This window comes from Schistocerca americana, chromosome 5, assembly GCF_021461395.2.
Source record: "Schistocerca americana isolate TAMUIC-IGC-003095 chromosome 5, iqSchAmer2.1, whole genome shotgun sequence".
Taxonomy (NCBI): domain Eukaryota; kingdom Metazoa; phylum Arthropoda; class Insecta; order Orthoptera; family Acrididae; genus Schistocerca; species Schistocerca americana.
This window is the reverse complement of record NC_060123.1, coordinates 483,768,957-483,788,461: the sequence shown is the minus strand read 5'-3', so window position 1 is coordinate 483,788,461 and position 19,505 is coordinate 483,768,957. Positions and strand designations below refer to the sequence as shown.

The following is a 19,505-nucleotide window of genomic DNA, read 5'->3' as shown; positions in this document are numbered from 1 at the left end:
GTGGAGGAATGTAGATAGGATGTCTTCACTCTCAATCCAGATAGCAAAGATCTCATTAATGAATCTGAACCAGGATAGGGGTTTGCAATTCTGGGTTTATAGGAAGGACTCCTCTAGATGGCCCAAGAATAGGTTGGCATAGGATGGAGCCATGCTGGTGCCCATAGCCCTACCCCAAATTAGTTTGTAGGTAATGCCTTCAAAGGAGAAGTAATTGTGGGTGAGGATATAGTTGGTCATGGCGACTAGGAAGGAGGTAGTTGGTTTGGAATCCATCAGGCTTCGGGAGAGGTGGTGCTTGCAGTGTGGTTTCAGTTGCCTGAGACTGCAGCTCTTTGTGTGTGTGTGTGTGTGTGTGTGTGTGTGTGTGTGTGTGTGTGTTTGGGGGGGGGGGGCATCTGTTGTTGACGAAGGCCGGCCTTAATGGCCGAAAGCTTTAATTGTGAGAGTTTTTTTGTTGTGCCTATCTGCGACTCAGCATGTCCTTAGGGAACTTGGAGCCTCTCTCTTCATTCATTAGTACTTCCATATCCCACTTTTCTGCAGAATCATTTTTCGTGACTGATCTTTTAAACTTCAGCTGCTCTTCATCACTACTACATTGTGATCTGAGTCTGTATCTGGGTGGATAAGGATAGGCAAATAGCTGATGTGCAGGCAGCTGGGCTGTATTGTATGCAACCGTACTGCCCTGGCCTTACACCTGCAGACAAGGGTGGCCAAGAGGTTGGTATGTACGCAGAACACGTACAGTTGGCTGTCTAGCATGTAGCCTGTAGTAGCTACACCTGCCTGCAAATGAGCTGATGGGTGCTCCCCAGTCCTGTGACCCATGGGGCAGTATTGGAACAGCCTACTCTGGTGGATCTGCAAGAAGAATGTGTACAACAAATTAATAGCATTGTATTTGTACCACAGATCAATACTGCATTTCATATTTCTTCAATGTTGACTGCCTCTTACATAATCTTTAACTTAGGTTCCTGGTGAGTTGTCTTCTATAATTTTGATTAATTACTGTTTGCTTTAGAGCAAAGTTGCTATTTCTGCATAATTTTCTCGTAGAACAGGCATAGCAATATGTTGTTGATTTTCGTTATTACAGCTGTGAACTTCTCAGTATACAATTTAAAGTGTAGTAGTGGTATTCTTTCCTTTTCTTCCATTTGTTGACTGTTTCACATTTTGTATGACCTGTGACTTTATTATTTACCAGCTCATACATCTTTGGTTCTATTTATATAATCTTTCTTAAGTAATTTCTTTATTTTCTTTTGGTTTTCCTCAGACCTCAGACTATGGGCATAAGTACACTTTCTTCACAGTCAAAAATTGTGCATTTTATTCTTCAAATTCTTGTTGGGATTTGAGAAAGTTTTTAAAATTTTTTTTTTTTTAAAGCTCCAATACAAACAAGCTACCAAGGATGCATCTGAGAGAGAACTACTACATATGAGGTTCATTCAAATGAAACCTGGTGAGTGCATCTATCTTTGCCTTACAGGTAAGGTGGCACCACTTAACTGCAGGTATGGTGACGCCATCTATCGTTAGAGAGACTGACAACATGCACACCATTTGATGTTGCATAGCGCCAGTGTGATTACACGCCGAAGGGAAGGTGGTCGCACAAGTTATCGTCCACTATTGAACATGCAGTGGAGTAAGCAGGAACAATGAGGAGTGATTCGATTTTTGGCGGCAGAGGGAGTTGGAGGCCGTGAAATGTGTCGACGAATGAAGGCAGTGTACGGAGAGCACAGTCCGAGTTGTTGTCCAATGGTGTTATTCTCCTGCATGATAATGCCCGCCAACCCATGGCCAATGTGGTGAAGACGACATTGCAGCAGTTTCGGTGGAAGCACTGGAACATCCATCGTACGGTCCCTACCTTTCACCATGTGACTTTCATGTGTTTGGACCTCTAAAACAAGCTATTTGCGGACATCTATTCACAACAGATGACGAAGTGTGTGACTGGGTCCAGGCCTGGACCCAACAGCAGCCTACTAGCTTCTTCAAGGATGGAATCGAAGAGCTAGTGTTGCAATGGGATAAATGTGCCGACGGTTTTGGTGACTATATGTGTACTGTTTTGAGTTAATAAAATCGTTACTGTTACTTTACACTAGTGACTGGATTTCATTTGAATGCCCCTTATAGAATGTTAAAGTGCACAAAGAAAATTTATTCATTTAAGTCGCGCCAAGAAATTATGTTCTTGTATTGTATGTTCTTAATTAAATTACTATTTTCCTAAATTTTCTTGGTTCTGTCTTTATCAGTTTAAAATTGTTGCTCTTCCTTTCTCGCGTATAAACTTTGTCATGGATATCATTTTAGACTAAAGTGAGCTTGAGGAAAATGTACAGAAAAGGGGTTCTTTAACTATGGTTTTCAAAAATCCTTAACAACCTAGAAAACAAGATTTTACCTTTAACTCACAAGTATACAAATGCACATGAATGTCAAATAGTGAAATCAATCTTCTATTTGCTATGTTAATTGCAATGTGTGGGCCATGACTTCCGCCCCCCCCCCCCCCCCAACTGAATCCAAAATGAAACATGAAACAGAAAAGTTTCAGCTTAATTAGCGATGATCAGTACTTCTGAGTTGTCCAATCTGAATGTTTCATGGCCCCATAAATAAATAAATCCTTGTGAAAATTTGTTTTCGTACATCAATATGTGTAACAGAAATTAAACCAGTGCAACCTTCATGAACTGTTTCTGTACTGCAATGGTGAATTGTTCAGCTTCGAGGAAGCTATCTTTTTTTCACTCTTGTGTTAGGTAAACAGAGAAACCTCACAGTGAACTGATCTTGCTCTTGGTATTCATTGGAATTGTAATTGGTTCCACTTTCACAACATGCACAGGTTAAGAAGCACCTTTTTCCCCTTAATTATAGTATTTTGGCATTTTGAATTTTCTTTGTTGTGTGACTCATCACCTGTGCACAAGAATTACATTCAATTTATCTTTAAGACAACAGACAAAAATAGTTATGTATTGTCTTGTAGTGATCAGGTAATGTACTATCAATAGTGTTGTGATACATTTCCTATTTTAAAATCAAATTTTTATACCAAGTGCTAGATGGTTAAGAAATGAGACCCATGTTTGGGACTACAGATTTTCTGTGATTTCGCTGCTTGATGCAAGAGTTTGTTTCTTCTGGACTGCCATGGCCAGTTTCCTCATTATCCTTCCCGATTCATCTAATGCTCCATATCTAAAGACTTCATTGTTGGTGGATTGTTAAACAGTAATTTGTGGTTGTGAGACACACCTATGACTGGAGAAATCATTATTACATTGCTCATTGCACTGTTATACTAAATCTTTCATTATGGTATTTTCAACGCTATCCATAACTAGTTATAAGTAAATTCAGACACCGTAAGTGAACTGAAATTTATGATGTTATAAGAGGTGTTTTATGCAGTATCAGAGGATGTAAACTTCATTATTAAGATTCAAGTATTTGCCTTGCATAAAATAATATCTATCAGAATTTAAATTTAGTGTTATATAATTTGTAACCTTCTCAATTTCAGGCTCGTCTGTTTATTTCTCAGGAGTAGATATGGTGGATGGGACACCAGTATTGGACATAAAACCATACATTCCACAGTATGACTGCCCTCTAGAGTCTATGCCTGGCAGCACTGAACTGCGGTTGATGGATGGTATGTATGTTTTTTGGTGAATGAAGGAATGATACGTTGGATTTTAGAACTTGTGTGTAATCTCTTTTCTTAAGGAACTGGTGCTTGCTTAGGAACTAGTGATTGTGTAACTTTAGCTGTTGGATGATACTATTTAGTAATAACTATTTGTAATAACTGTAACTAATGTTGTGGTGAAGTATAGAAAGTAGAATTGATAGGAATTTTTTATGTAAGGATGGAAGAGGAAAAGATGGCTAGGGGTAAAGATCATATCACTGGTGGGTTTTAAGTACAGCTTACAATTTGAAATGTTGTTCTCGGGGGTGAATGTTATCTTCTGATATTTAACTGAGTGGAGAGTGTAAATTAGTGTCTTAGGCAACAATATTGAATGTGGATATTGTGATTTCTTTTATTAGATGGAGTTCTTAAGATTCCATTGATAGGTCAAACGTGCACTACACAGTGAACGTGATTTTTCGGGTGGAAGAATACAACCTGATGTGATTTAGTTTCTATGCTAAAAATTTACTTGAAAAGCAAAGAAAGCATCATGACAGATTTAAATTGAGCCAAAGCCTTGTTGAGAAACAGAAGTAGATTGAAGTAAAAATGAACCTAAGAAGAGTAATGTCAGAAACATGCAGTTAGGTAAAAAGTATAGCACTAACTGCTGAACTTAGGAAAACTCACCTTACGAAGTGGCTCCAAAAAATTCGTGAAGTATATTAATTAAAATTATGTGTTACCTAGATTTATTTTGCGCTCTTTCTGTAAATGTTGCCTTGGGAATGAATTCACTGATACCAATGTTTGTCCTACCTGCAGAATGCCCCCTGGAAATCTTTCTTTGGTTTAATGTTTTTAGTAACATTTGTGATTCCACTTGCATCTCCTATACACAAGACGCCTCAGAACACCTCTGCAAGGAAGGCCTGGGCAAATAGGGATTGAACATCATTCGTTAATGCACATTTGAATTATGTTTTATTAACATTACATAACATAAATCAGCAAACTTAAAAAGGATACCCCCCAAAACCAAAAGATACGCTTACCGATTTCTAAATTAAGAATACTGCAAGGCAAAGATTTAGGTACGATGAAATTTACCAGATATTCTTTATATTAGTGAGCATTTGAGAGTAAAATTACATAATCTTGACAGTATAGGCTTTAAGTAAAATCGAACACTTCTTAAGAGCTTCTAGCAGTGCGTGAAATAATGTACACAAACTAACCAACTAAACCTTAATGGGGTGCATCCAGTCACATTTAAATCAACTTAAAGAATTTTTTAGGAAAAGACATATACAACAACTATAATAAGTAATTTGAAGGTGAAACTTTGTTATACAATAACGGTAATAAGAAATTTGAAGGTGAAAGTTTTATGAATATTTGGAGCAACCTTCTGTTATTGAAAGTGGTTCGTACCTGGGGTAGAACCCATGACACTCCACAAGAATGCGGCCTGGTAGCCCAAATTAACTGGCTCCAAAACATACAAAAGAGTAGCTCCAAAACATACAACAAAAGACTGTTGTTACAAACACAATGAAATTAACACACACACAATATACGAGATGGAATCCAAAATGTTTGGGACTGGTCCTGCCATCTGGAAAGTAGGTGTAGTAGATCTTTGCACGACTAGGTGGCGAGAGCTGCATATCTGATGACTCAGTGTGTGGAGTGCCATTCAGCTGGGAGGACATGTTGCATGTCCACAGTGATTTCTGTAATTCTGTGTGTTTGGTCTGTGGCGTTTTTACAATGGGTCTGCGAACAGAACAGTGCATGTGTATCAAATTCAGTGTGAATCTCGGGAAAAGTTCTACAGAGACCCTTGCAATGATTCAACAAGTTTTTGGGGGACAGAGCATGAGCTGTAAGTGTGTGTTTGAGTGGAAGAGCCTGGGCTCTCCAAGACCCAAAAAAGTGAAACTGGTGAAGAGCAACATCCTTGCTCACCAGAACCTTTTAGGCAAAAAACATGGCGGTTGTACTCCACCTACTGTACTCACCAGATTTGGCACCTTGCGACTTCGCGCTATTCCCAAAACTGAAACTCAAGTTGAAAGGCCGTCGGTTCAACACTCTAGAGAGGATTCAAGAAGCATCGCTGGCAGTGATAAACGTCCTCAAAGAACAGGACTTCCAGGAAACGTTTGACCAGTGGCAGAAGCACGTGGGGATGGGAACTACTTCGAGGGTGATGGTGACCATTAGTCCAAAGGTAAGGTTTTCAATCGATGGCAGTACCAGTCCCGAAAATTTTGGATAGCACCTCGTAGTGTGGCAACAAGTAGTTGGATCTCACACTCGGAATTAGATTTAGGGATTAGCTGTAGTCCTTCCTTCAATACCACTCTGTTGTACCTTATAAGAAAGGACAAGTAAAACAAAGGACAAGTAAAAGGAAATTCGTGTTACCAGGTGATGTAACAGAGAGCTATAGACTGCATCATTTAGGAAGGCACTTCCGTGCGTAAGAGGCTGAGCGATAGAGAAACGTGGAGGGGGTGAGGTCTGCACTTGCGTGGCGACAGAGAGTGGGCGAACAGTCTGTGTTGTCGAACTGTGTTGCTGAGGACAACAGTCAGGTTCATTTGTCTATGGTACACTGTATTATGTATACGTTCAAATCTGTGATGAAAATAATACATTTTAAAACCGATTTTGATCAATTGTCCATGTGAGACAAATCTTACTTCACGTCTTGATGTTTTGTCCACTGCTCCACAGCAGATGTCTGTGTGATATCAGAAGCTACGAAGTTCTCAAATACTATATATGCAATTGATACATTAACAGACATTTTTTAAATTGTAACCATTTAAAAACAAGAAATATTATTACCTTACTTTGTTCCTACGCCTACATCGTAATACCATTGTCACTGCTATCTGAGTCAATCACCAAACAATCTGATTCTAAATTTAGGATGACAGTTATCACCTCTCTGTTAAAGTTTTCTTTCTGAAACTTTTTTAGAATGCTGCAAACAGTGTGCCCATGCTGAAGAGGGATGTCGTCTATTGCTTCGTACACAGTGTCTGTTATCGCGAATGTTTTGTTTTTTACCCGACAAAGCTTTAAACCTGTGTCCAAATTAATTCTTTCAGATTATACTGGCAGTTATATGTGTGTAAATGCAAAACTATGTGACCACATTCACATGCAACAAGGTTCAGTTTCTATTTTCTGTTATCTGAGTTGTAAAATTAACGAGCCACAGGAGTTCGGCACTAGCCAAGTTTATAATGTGCGAAATATTTTTATTTTTCGGACAATGAACAATATTTGCTTTCCTGGTGCTTGTAAGTGATGTTTTCTCTGTAACAGCAGAATGATTATTGACATGGTAATTACAATGACCAACATCCATGCAAGGTATGACAAGAATTGTTTAGTGAACTATTTCTTGAAAGTGACAGCATTTATTTTCGAATGATAGATGCTGCTGTTTTTCTTACAAGTAAATACAAGTTTACTCTTGACAACAAAACGAGAAGAAGGGCCAGCATGCGAAATAATTATCCCAGAACCTTTTTCTGTGGCAATTTTAAACCACCTGTACCATCCCTCATTTTCCAGCAGTATTCATGGACTGATTCTGATTCAAGTATGTTTTATCAGGAACTAGCTCCTTTTCTTATATCATTATCTTTAAAAGTGATGTGGTTCGTGCTGCAACTCTTGTCACTTCTTTCAATTAAAAACCCTCTCTTTAATATATTTGAAATCAATGTCATTTGCATGACGAAGCGTTACCTTTGAAAACAGATTGCTCATGCATAATTGTAACAAGTTTTTGTGATAGCAGGCAAGAGTGCTGTGGGGGGAGGAGGGAAACCAGGAAGGGGGGGGGGGTTATGAAGTACTTATAACATTCTAGAAGACAAATGGTGTCTTTTAAGTAGTCATAAAAAAGTTTAAGTTGTGATACTGGTAAAAAACGTTGTACCAACATTTAAATCATTTTCTTGAAAGAAAAGGACCTGACTACACTACATTTTTTGCTTTCCCTGAGAGCCAAGGGAGGGCCATCACCCCCCCCCCCCCCCCCCTTTTCCTCTTGCCCCCAGGTATGGGCAACCTTGTTAGCGGACATTCCATACTTATATACAATTTAAACATGGAGCTCTTTAAAATAATGCTGTCAAAACCATTCTTTCGTGTTACAGCTTTTTTGCGACTCTGATACTTTCCAGATTATATGAAAATAAATTTTCCTGGGGTTTCCACAGCTCTGACACGTTTACCATTTTCTGCACAGTTCTCTTGCTTCTGCAGTTTGTTCTTTAGTCTTCAAAATGTCAAAAATAAGAGCTTCGCATTCTGTTTCACATTTTAAAAAGTTGTAAAGGCAGTACATAAACCTCGTCGCCTGCTTGTGAAGCATCTACATCTAAATCTACATGATTACTCTGCTGTAGATAGGACTCATCGAACCACCTTCAAGTTATTTCTCTACTATTCCATTCTTGAACAGTGTGAGGGGAAAGATGATCACTTAAATCTTCCTGGGCAAGTGTGATGGATTGGTATATTATTATTTGACATTTGACTTTGTGCCTGCCAGTTTGACGGCCCTGGGTGTTGCCAGTGGTCGTTGGGAGTGCTCATGTTTTCCTGTGAGAAGTTGGGGGTTACCCCCTCCTTCACATCTCCTTTTACAGTTGTCTTGCTCATTGCCGTTTTTACTCAGTGAGTAAGTAGATCGTGAATAAGGGTTTCCTTCTGCATGTTTAGGATGCCAGTTATTGTTACTCGGTTGCTGGTTATGCCCCACCTGTCTTTTATTGTATGCTTCACCATTTGAAAAGTCATTATTCTTCGCGAACCCGTTCTCTCTGGGGCTGTTACTGTTCGACTGTCGAGATTTTTTGTTGTTTTGATTGCTCCTCACTTTGCCATATTCCTTTTGACATGCATCGTCTTGGATTAAATCCAAAGAATCTAATGTTGGCATAAATTCTTTTAAGTCTGTGTCTGGGACATGTACGAGTTTTTCTCAGTTGCCAATGGGTAGTTTTCCTTTAAGAATTCTCAGTACGTCTCTTGCCAACATCAGTTCATCCCAGTAGTGTTTCTTAATGAGATATCTCTCAAATTTCTTTTGTAAATTCCCTTACGGGGGTTGAACAGTTTGGGATTGTAGACCGGTTTTCTTAAATGTTATTATACAGATTGGGACCAGAACCTTGTAAGAAATTTGTTTTCAAAATCAGAAAAGGATGCACACTGTTGGGCTGTTTCTAGTGTCCACAGAGCTGCATCTCCTGTTATAAAGGATGTGAAAACTGAATCTTTTGCCTCTCTCCATGAGAGAGGCAAAATGTTTTTAAAACTTTTTATAAAGATGACAGGATGCACAACCTTTTTCTCATCATTGTATATCTGAAACTGTCTATGTTTTATCAACGATTCCTCATGTTTTACTAGGGCAATGGTTGGTAATATGTCTAAATCCGTGACACCAACAGTGCCAGTAAAATTCGGTGGAGTCTAGCTTGGCTGACTCTTGCAGACAAATTTATCGTCACGGCATATATTAACTAGAAAGTTGCTGTATTGCTCTTTTTTTCTCTCCGTCGTACCTCGATTCTCGTGTTGCTCCCCGGCAACACGTGATGTGATGGGCAGGTCAATTTGGAACTGGCCCACTGCCTCAGAGATATGCTTGTCAGTGTGTTGGTCTAAGTTTTGTGTGAGATCATCAACTGTCCGGCTGAAAACCTTTACTTGACCCTTGAGCACGGCATGGGCATTGTCTAGCTTATTTACTCTGTTGTCAAGTTCATTGATTTTTTTTCTGGAACATCTTTGTTTTGTTCTACAAGTTCCGAAACTTGTTGTTTTATCACATCCATCTCTTGCGATAGATGTGAGATGATAGCCTTACCTCGTTCTTCTAAAAGGTCGTTTAATTTCTGAACAAGAAGGGCATCATGCTCTTTCTCTCTTTTCCCCCTAGCCAGGGCTAGGGAGAAAAGAGCTTTGGCTTGTACCTTTTCCCTTTCCTCACATTCATTATGTTCTGATTGTAACACATCTCTTGCCTGACATAAAAGTGCTTGTTCACATTGTATTCGTTCTTGCCTGTTTTTTCCTTGCGTTGTCTGTCCTGGATATCTCATTGTGCTAACAAAATTGCAAGAAAATCAGGACTAGGAACTGCTCTACTGATGCACTATCAGCTGCTGCTGTGACATCAGTCTTCAACTCTGGCCTAATCTCGTGAACATGTGTGCTCCGTTGAGCTTGTTACGTATTTTCAGTAAAATATTGGTCTCAGTTCTGGTTCCATTTGAGGAATTTGTGAATGGGTATTGGAACTTGTGGACATTATCATCCATTTCTGTCTCAAATATAGTCTCACTCTCAGTACGTTTCTCCCTACAATGGCCTACCCATGCGCATTCTATGACAATACATACAAGACACACACAAAACACAAGAAATATAACAAACCTTAAGTGACATTGTTATATAAGCCTAACATTAACTAAAATTCTTTCAAATTTACTCAAAACTTGACTCTGTACATGAATCGTGCTAGTTCACCTATGTAGAACTTTCTGCTACTGCAGTGCAAGTTTTACCTAAACTGAATTGTTAATTATCAAAAACACTGCAAAATTATCTTGTGATCAATGCTCTAAAGTTACCTTTGTGCACACTTCACTTTACATTACTCTATGCTAAACCTGGCAAGCAAATTCGTATGAAATATCCACTGCACTAAACTACTTCAGATTCAACACTATCATTCACTGCTTTTTGTAAACGAATCGTTTTGACTTCACTGCAAAAATATACATATGTAAATTCACTAAAATATGTAGAAAATTTAAAATTTTTCACTGTAGGGTGTGCCTGGCCCCCTGCTCATTTATGTCTTCATTGTCCACCAGCTAGCAGCACTTGTATCTGCACTCTTATCTTCTGTAGTTTTTGGTTTATTGTTCTGGTTATTTGTATTTTTCTCAAAGCTGGAGCCCAAGGATCAGTTACTGCAGCCACTTCTCACACATAGATAGGTTGCTTGCAGGATTGTGATGGGAATGGTACATGAAACAGTTTATTTTGACACTAGTAAAATACGTACCACCTGGAATTTCTACATACACAAAATATACATTTACACATAAGTTTTAGTTTGAGATTCTGAGTTAAACCAAAAACTTAATACAGCTATATATCTGTTTGCACATCTATTCGGGTAGATTTATGTAACTGGTTCGAGCTGCACGCTTCGGGCTCCAGTTGTGATGGCGCTTTATGTACCTCCTCAACGAGTATATTTACAAGGTGTACATAAAGTCCAGGAACACTTCCAATTATGTATTGCAAAAGAACTAGACATTGTACAGGTGTTGTACACACTGCATTTTGAAGAGAAACCCTGAAAGTTTTTTTACAAACATTCGATATACAAACCGTGAGTGACCCCACAGGTGTCAATACAGTAATCAAATTCTTGCTGTATCTGTCCCAACTTGGCATCGTCGACTGTGGCAGTGCTTCCCCCATTCTCTCCCGGAGCTCTGCTACATCACATGGTAGAGACGGTACATACACCAGATTTTTAATGTGTCCCCACAGATAAGTCACATGGAGTGAGGTCTGGTAATCGGGGAGACCATTTCATCAAACAGCTGTCCACTTCTGTACCATGGCTGTCATGTTTGTGACTATTGGCAAATTACCAAACTAAGCTGTCGAGATATACATGAAAACAAAACTTTCAGGGTTTCTCTTCAAAATGACATATGTATGATATCAGTACAATGTTTGGCTCTTGTGCAATAAACAATTGAAAGTGTACATTTACACCCTGTATGTAAATCGGTGGTTCGTGCCCCACATTTTGGTCGCCATTGTGGTGGTGCTTTATTTATTGATTTTTATATCTTATGAAAAGTTGAAGTTAATGTCATTGTGCCTGCTTCACAACTGGAGAATTATTTACGCCAGTGACTCAGGTTTGGTGCCTCATGCAGTTAATTTGCCCTACATGGTGTTTTTATATTAAAAGGTGCCACCACAAACATATTACAATGTACTACTCAAAATAATGAGTACATTGCAACACAAAATAAGAAATCAAAAGAAAAAGTGAAAAGCCGACAGCTCACGACTTTCTATTATTTTAGTTGTACGAGCCACTAACTCTGTATCAGAAATGAAAACTTTATAATGCGTACGGCTTAAGCATACGATTTTTTTTTCTATCTCAGGGCTTTAAACTTGCATCCAATATGCAAACAAAATTCCAGATACATGACTGTATTTGTTGTTAAAAATGATTTTTGTTAATTATTTTTACTTTTGTGAAAATGCAAGGCTAAGGAGATACTTGCGATTTCATTATGCGAGGATCGAAAAAATTTACTGAACTCAGTTTACTCAAATATGATTCAATATTGAAATATTGATTACTTTTATTGTTGCAGTGGAAGAACCGCTAATCAAGAAAAATATCCTACATTTGCATTTATTTTTCCTTGTCAAACTTAGAGAATATTAAGATATTTATTATGACACTGGGCCGTTATCATTTAGAACAATGACGCTGACCTCTGCTCCCCTATAAAATTTGCATAAAGAAATTAATTTTGCGACTTCATGCATGTAGGAGCTGGTGCATATAAAAATGGACAACACTTTTAAGTAATGTTTGATTATATTTAGGCTAAATATTACATGAAACTTACATGTTTTTATGCCTCGTCACAAAACGGCTTCTTACACTATGGAGGAAAAAAAGGGGGGAGGGGGAAGAGAAGGAATCTTTTTGTAAAAAACAAAAAAAAAAAAAAAAAAAAAAAACAACATAGATTGCAATTACATTCGCAGATCGTATTAATTGATTTCTGAGTCTTTGTTATTTTTCTGAGAAGAGATAATATTTATATCTTTGAAAGTTCACACAATAACATATTTCTTTACCAAGTCAGTTTTGGTATATTTGCGAAGTTATTTGACATCATTTTTATCACGTTATGTGGCTTACTGCCACACAATCTCTTGATTTCTCTTATTTTATTATGATGGTCATTCCTCCCCAGGTGCCAACGAAATTGTTCACACTCTGAGGAGGAAGTAGGTGACTGAAATTTCAGGAGAAGCTCCTGCCACAACAAAAAAAGCCTTTGTTTTGATAACCGCCACTCCTAATTGTGTATCATATCCATGGAACTCTCTCTCCTATTTTGCGATAATCTAAAATGAGCTGCTTTTCTTTGAACTTTTTCGATATTCTCCATCAGTTCTATCTTATGTGGATCCCACACCGGATAGCAATACTCCAGAGGAGGGTGGACAAGCATATTTTAAGTAGTCTCTTTAATAGAACTGTTGCATTTTCTGAGAGTTTTACCAGTTAATCACAGTTTATGGTTTTCTCTCCCTACAGCAGTATCTGTGTGATGGTTGCCGTTTAAGTTATTCATAATAGTAATCCCTAAGTATTTAGTTGAATTTTACAGCCTTTAGATCTGTGTGTTTTATCATGTAACTGAAATTTAGTAGATTCTTTTTAGTATTTGTGTGGTTGCTTCCCACTTCTCATTATTTAGAGTCAACTGCCACTTTTTCCACTATACAGATATCTTGTCTAAATCGTTTTGCAATGTGTTTTGATCATAGATGACTTTGTAAGAGGGTAAATCACAGCCTCATTTGCAAACAGTCTGAGGGCTCTCATATTATCTCCTAAATGGTGTATGCAGATCAGGAACAGCAATTTTCCTGTAGAACTTCCTTGGGGAACGCCAGATATCACTTCTGTTTAAGTTGATGATTGTTCATCGATTCCTACGTATTGTGACCTTTCTGACAGGAAATTGCAAATCCAGTCACACAACTTAGACAATATTCCTTAGGCATGCAATTTGACTAGAAGTCACTAGTGTGGAACTTCACGTTTATTGCTGTCACTTGACAGTTTTATTGGAAATCACACTAAAACGTTTATAGATACACATTCACAGCTACACTGCTACAAGAAAGCAACATCAACAGCTGAATGACTAATTCTGTTTCTCTGTGAATGAAACTGCTTTGGCAACAGTGCAGTTTGCAGGAGAGAGATTCTCACAATCTTATTTGAAACTCACAACCAGCTGCTCAGAGAGAGAGTGAATCTGGTTGGCTGCAGAACTGCTGCAAATTGGGCGGCCTTCCTATATGACGTGAACTGTACAGTGAGTTAATGTAAGCTTTCTTCAGTTACAAGAAGTAGAAATTTGTTTGATAGCAAGACTCATGCTACCAGTCTTAAATAGACAGTGCCTTTGATACTAAGAGGACCCAGACTCGACCTACCCATAAGGCTGGCCACAAAAACACAGATAGAGCATTACATATCACACCAAACTTTCAGCAAAATTTACTGAATGTTGGATTGTATGCTCTTATCCACTTGTCTCACCAAAGCACAAACCCAGTAAACAGCAAATATGTAATTAGAAGGAAGTTTTACCATTGGAAGCTGATCCTTGTCAAACAAATCAAATGATTTAAATAGCAAGATGATAATTATCATGTATCCGCTTCTCTCAGAAGTCCACCCAGTTAACTAGTATTTGCCAGACATTTGGCTTGTATAATGTGTCGTAACGGCAGTTACAACAGTGCTGCTACACTGCTAACAGTAAGCACCAACTTCAAGCTCCTCATTGTGTTTGGCAGAGAGATATAAACGTGCAGCTTGTGGTCCCATGGCATCGTGGAAAGTAGAACTTGGCACAGACAGTAGTTTGCTGTACCAGTGCAAAAGGCTCCTCTTCCACACACAAAGGCTAAAGAGCTACTAATAATTCCCCTAACTTTATTGCAGGCCTGTAGCAATCCGCGAGGCAGAAACTGTCTGCGGTTCCTTAGGCCTCTGTTGTTTGACTGTTTCTTCTGCCTAACATGACAATCGTCAGCAAGGTGGCCTGACTGTTAACAGTGATATCAGACAGAGAAAAGGTGCAGCACACAAGGGCACTACTCACCAAACGAATCAGTTCCCCAGTTATTTTAAATGGAAGGGTGGCTGCCCCACAGAGACATGCACTAGGTTCTGCTACATCACCTTCCTCCACCTGACCCTGAATGCACAGTTCATAATGTAGCTGTCCCTTCTTCAAACATACAACTCCCCTCACCAGTCGAGATGCCATCTTGCCTCCAAGTGCACTTGAAAACCGCAGTACGAGTAGAGTCTGACAAAACAATTATTTTACTACAATTGACTAACAGTGCCAAATAGGTAACGAAAAATTGTCAATCAAAAATCCATGCTCTGCTGTCAATTATGAGATGCCGCAATATGTCTCTACAGTGAAGAGTAAGGAAGGCCTAGGCAAATAGGGACTGAACGTCATTCATTAATGCACATTTGAGTTGCAATTTACTATGATTACAAAATTCCACACAGTTCACCAAATTTAAAAGGATGGCCCCAAAACCCCAAAGGGTATAGTTACCAATTTCTAAATTAAGATCAGTACAGGGCAAAGATTTAAGTATTATGAAACTTAGCAAGTATTCTTTACATAAGTGAGCATTTGAGAGTAAAATTTCATAATCTTAACAGTATAGGCTTTAAGTATAAGAAAGACTTTAAGAATAAGGAAAAACAAGTAAAAGGAAATTCCTGGTCCCAGGTGGTATAACAAAAGAGCCATAATAAGGTAATGTTTTCTTTCTTCATTTACAAGAAGCAGAAATTTTTGTGGTTGCAAAACCTGCACTGCCAGTCTTAAGTAGGGAATTCCATTAATACTAAGAAAGCCCAGGATTAGCCACTCCATAAGACAGGCTGCAAGAACCCAGATGGAACTTTAAAAGTCACAGCAAACTTTATGCTGTTCACAACAGCAAATTTACTGAATGTCAGTTTGTACACCATTATCCACTTGTCACACCAAAAGACCAACATAATAAACAGCAAGCATGTAATTAGAAGGAAGATTTGCCACAGGAGGCTGAAACTGGTCAAACAAACCAAGTGATTTATATAGCGAGACGATAATTATCGTGTATTGGGTTCTTTCAGAGATTGACCCAGTAAATGAGCATTATTGAAGATGGCACACCTTGTAAGACACTTGGCTGGTATAACATGTCATAACTGCGGTTGAAACAGTGCTGCTGCTCTGCTAAATGCAAGTAACACTGGGTATTGATGGAGAGATGTTAATATGAAGCTTGATGCAGCCCACATGCCCACCGTTGAAAGCACAGCCAATAATCCTTGACTGCCAGGTGTTCTGCATTCCCAATGAATTTTCCAGCTAAGAACCACCTGCCTTCTCGACGGACTGTCAGAGAGAGAGAGAGAGAGAGAGAGAGAGAGAGAGAGAGAGAACGAGTGCCAAAAATTTCTTAGAAGCCACCCTTGGATGCCCTCTAGGCAAAGATAAGCACACACAAAAGCCTGTCAGAGTAGTTCGATTCCCACGCAGCTACATATATCAAATTTCTGCACCTTCAACTTAATTTTTGTTGTGATGGAAATAGAAGTCAGATGGAAGTTAGTCTGTTGAGTATGACGGGCAGGGAACAACTATCTAGATGAATATTGTACATCATATAAACGTTCATGAATATTGTACACCATATGTAGTTGTGCATTGTCATGGTGGACTATCAAGTTGTTCATATGCCGCTTCTGTGGGCCTTTTCTCGTCAAGTCCTATCTCAAACATCTTAGAACATTGAAGTGGAATTCTTTATTGACTCTCTGACAGTGAGGGACAATTCTGTTGTGAACGATCCTGCCATATGGAGGGTGGGGCTATTAAATCTGTTTTGGAAAATAGTTGGAAAACTACACATCGGGGCACAAAAAGGTTCGTAATAACTGTAGTTTGTCTTGAAGGGGGACATACAGTACCAGTACACTTGACCCCCCCCCCTCCCTCCCCTGCCCCACCCCCAGGGGGTTGGAGAGACGTCATCTTTCAAATATTCAATAGAAACCCCCAGTTTTTGTTGGGGAGTTTGATTCTCCAGGAAAAAATACATAACTTCTGTATGAAACAAATTTATGATTGCTTGATAGATGGTGCTGTAATCAACGTACGTTACAATCTGATGAAATATGATGGTATCTCAGGAAATTACCCAACAGATTAGGATCCCAGGAGGGTAGAAGGACAGTATTCTTACATTTTTTAATGCAACAATGTGTTTTATAACAAGCCACAATGATTATCCAAACCATACTACATTATGGTGTCCACATTAACTGTGTAATTATCCTTACAGATGGCGCCAAAGTGGAAAGCTTTTGGAACAGGTCATTGATTTGTATATCAGTGAAATAACAACTACTTCAGCGTTACCCAGATAAAATGACATGGACGTAGTAGTGTTTTGTTCCCTTTAGAGTCCTTTATTATGAATCCCCTTGCCTCTCTTTATTGGGGAGCTTGTTTTAGGTGTGATGTCTTGTCTCTCACTGTTGAGGTACTTGTTTTAGGTGAGTCCTCTCACCTCTCACCATTGCGGTGCTTGTTTTAGGTGGATGCCTGTGTCTCTCACCATCAGGGTGCTTGGCTTAGCTGTGTTCCTTTGGCTATATTTGCAGGTATTGTTGGTACTTCATGTAACATTTCTCTTTTAGCATTCCCCAAAGGAAAAAATGAAGAGGCATCAAATCAGGTGAATGCGCAGGCCACTGTAGAGTACTTCATCTTCCAGTCATTGACCAGGATAGTTATAACTGTACCACTACTATTGTAATTTAGTAAACTTTTACCTAATTAACAGAAACCTTGTCTCTCTGTTGCCACGTATAACCCTCATACTAAAATTTAGTTTAGTTTCCAAATAAAGTACATTATGGGAGGATAGTATGGTTAATAGGAAAAGCTAATCAGTAGAGTTACTCTTATTACAGGATTTAACTTGTGCTGTGTCTACTGTATAGGTAAATCAGACTATTCACTTCTTTTCCTAAGATCTTACCCAGTGGTTAGATAGAAATATCACATGAATAATATTATATTGAAGCTAGAACAACTCAGTTTCAAGTTCATTTGGTGGTTTAAAACATGTACTAATGGTCGGCAGCCAGTTCAAGCAATGAAGCAGTGAATTAATGGAAAAGCAGAAGTATGAATTTTGCCTACTTTCTTGCTACTGTTTAATTTGGTTCATCAAATAAATATTATTCTATGTAAACAATGTTGGACTACGCCCTTATACATTATGCTTTTAAAAGAGAAAAAGCCCAGTAGATAACTTCAAGGGTGCTAAAAAAATTTGTCCAGGGGTGGAGGGCGGGGGGGGGGAGACGACGACAACCTTTAGAAAAGCACTTTCCATAATCAACTTAAATACTAAAACACTTACATACTAAAGCACACACTTTTTATACTGAACATTTCACTTCAAGAAAACCTCTTTCTTCTTGGAATTTACTTACAACTTACAAAGGCTATTGCTCTTTGAACTAACTCTGTATATTCATTTAACAGATTCTAATTTGGCTTCACTCTGATTGAATTTTATGTAAGCAACTTTTACTCTAACACTTTGCACTAGTTAAGAAAACTTTCTCATTATCTACACAAAATCAATTTAAATGGTGCCTCTTTATATTAACTTGTGACTTCATAAGTCTGTAAAATGGGATACTCAGATTAATCAAACACCAGGAAGGAACCCTGTATAGGTGTATGATTAGGATGAAATAACAGGGTGGGCCAGTTTCTTTAAAGTTCAAGAATGATCATTAAAACACAGTTTAAATTAATGGTTCACACTGTACGAAAGTAAAACACAAAAAAATCTTATCTGGTGGCTATAGTCTTGGATCAGCAAACAGTTATGATGGTTACACTACTCACAGTACGACCTGCAAGTAGCTTGCTGTATGGGCTCAATTTCTCTTCTTGGCATCGTTCAGTTTTACATACAGTAGTCCAACAACTCGCAGGTATGCTGTAAGCCGTTTGCAGTCTTCATCTGAGACAATTTTGTGCAAATATGCAGGCAAAGCTTCTCCTACTCCACAATGGTATTGCCTCAATCACTGCTGTCTACAAACTGTGTGACTTACTTCCCACACTTGTTCTAGGTAGCATGCCAATCACCCTTGCCGCCTTTTCCATTTCTCAGAGCCACTTTAGTTTCAAACAATAACACACTGGCTTTTACATAACACCTATTTCTTACATTGTTCCTAAGCATGACCATTTCTTAGGTTTGTCAAATTTACATCAACATGAACAGTTAATACTCTCAAATATTTTTAAATACAAAATGTCATCATAAAATTATTTAACATAATAAACAATAAACATTCTACTTACATTACTCACATACAATGCAAAGAGATTTAACCTCCAGTATAGCACACTTTACTTTACATATACAGAAAATATTGTACCAAAATGCGAAAATTAATATAAATATATATATATATATATATATATATATATATATATATATATATATATATATATATATATATATAAAAAAACCATAAACTAATAGTGTTATATAGTGTCAGTTCAGATCTTCATTATATTCATGAATAATGTGCTGAATGCCCATAGTGTTGAAACCACATATCCATTCTTGTTTGAAGCAGAACATCTTCCAGTAATGTTGGCAAAATGTTATCTAAAAAGTTGCCATACATTTGACCATTCACATTTCTGTTTATGAAGTATGGGATAATTATCCAGGTACTTAATACACCACACCAAACACTGAAACTCCAGGGACGTTGAAGCTCAACTTGCCTTACCTATTGGGGATTCTCCACTGCCCAATAGTGCATATTATACCGATTCACATGTAAACATTACTTCAT

The 19,505-nt window shown here is 38.2% G+C and overlaps 1 protein-coding gene across 2 annotated transcripts in view; it reads left to right on the top strand.

Annotated features, from left to right (window-relative positions):
• LOC124615655 (tRNA (adenine(37)-N6)-methyltransferase) overlaps positions 1 to 19,505 on the top strand; it is a 106,486-nt gene that overhangs the window by 62,777 nt on the left and 24,204 nt on the right. The window contains exon 4 of one of the 2 annotated variants that reach the window (XM_047143671.1): positions 3,584 to 3,694. In XM_047143671.1, the coding sequence (XP_046999627.1) occupies positions 3,584 to 3,694 (111 nt within the window). Of the gene's footprint in view, positions 1 to 3,562; positions 3,695 to 19,505 lie in introns of both variants that reach the window. The other variant, XM_047143670.1, reaches the window with a different exon arrangement.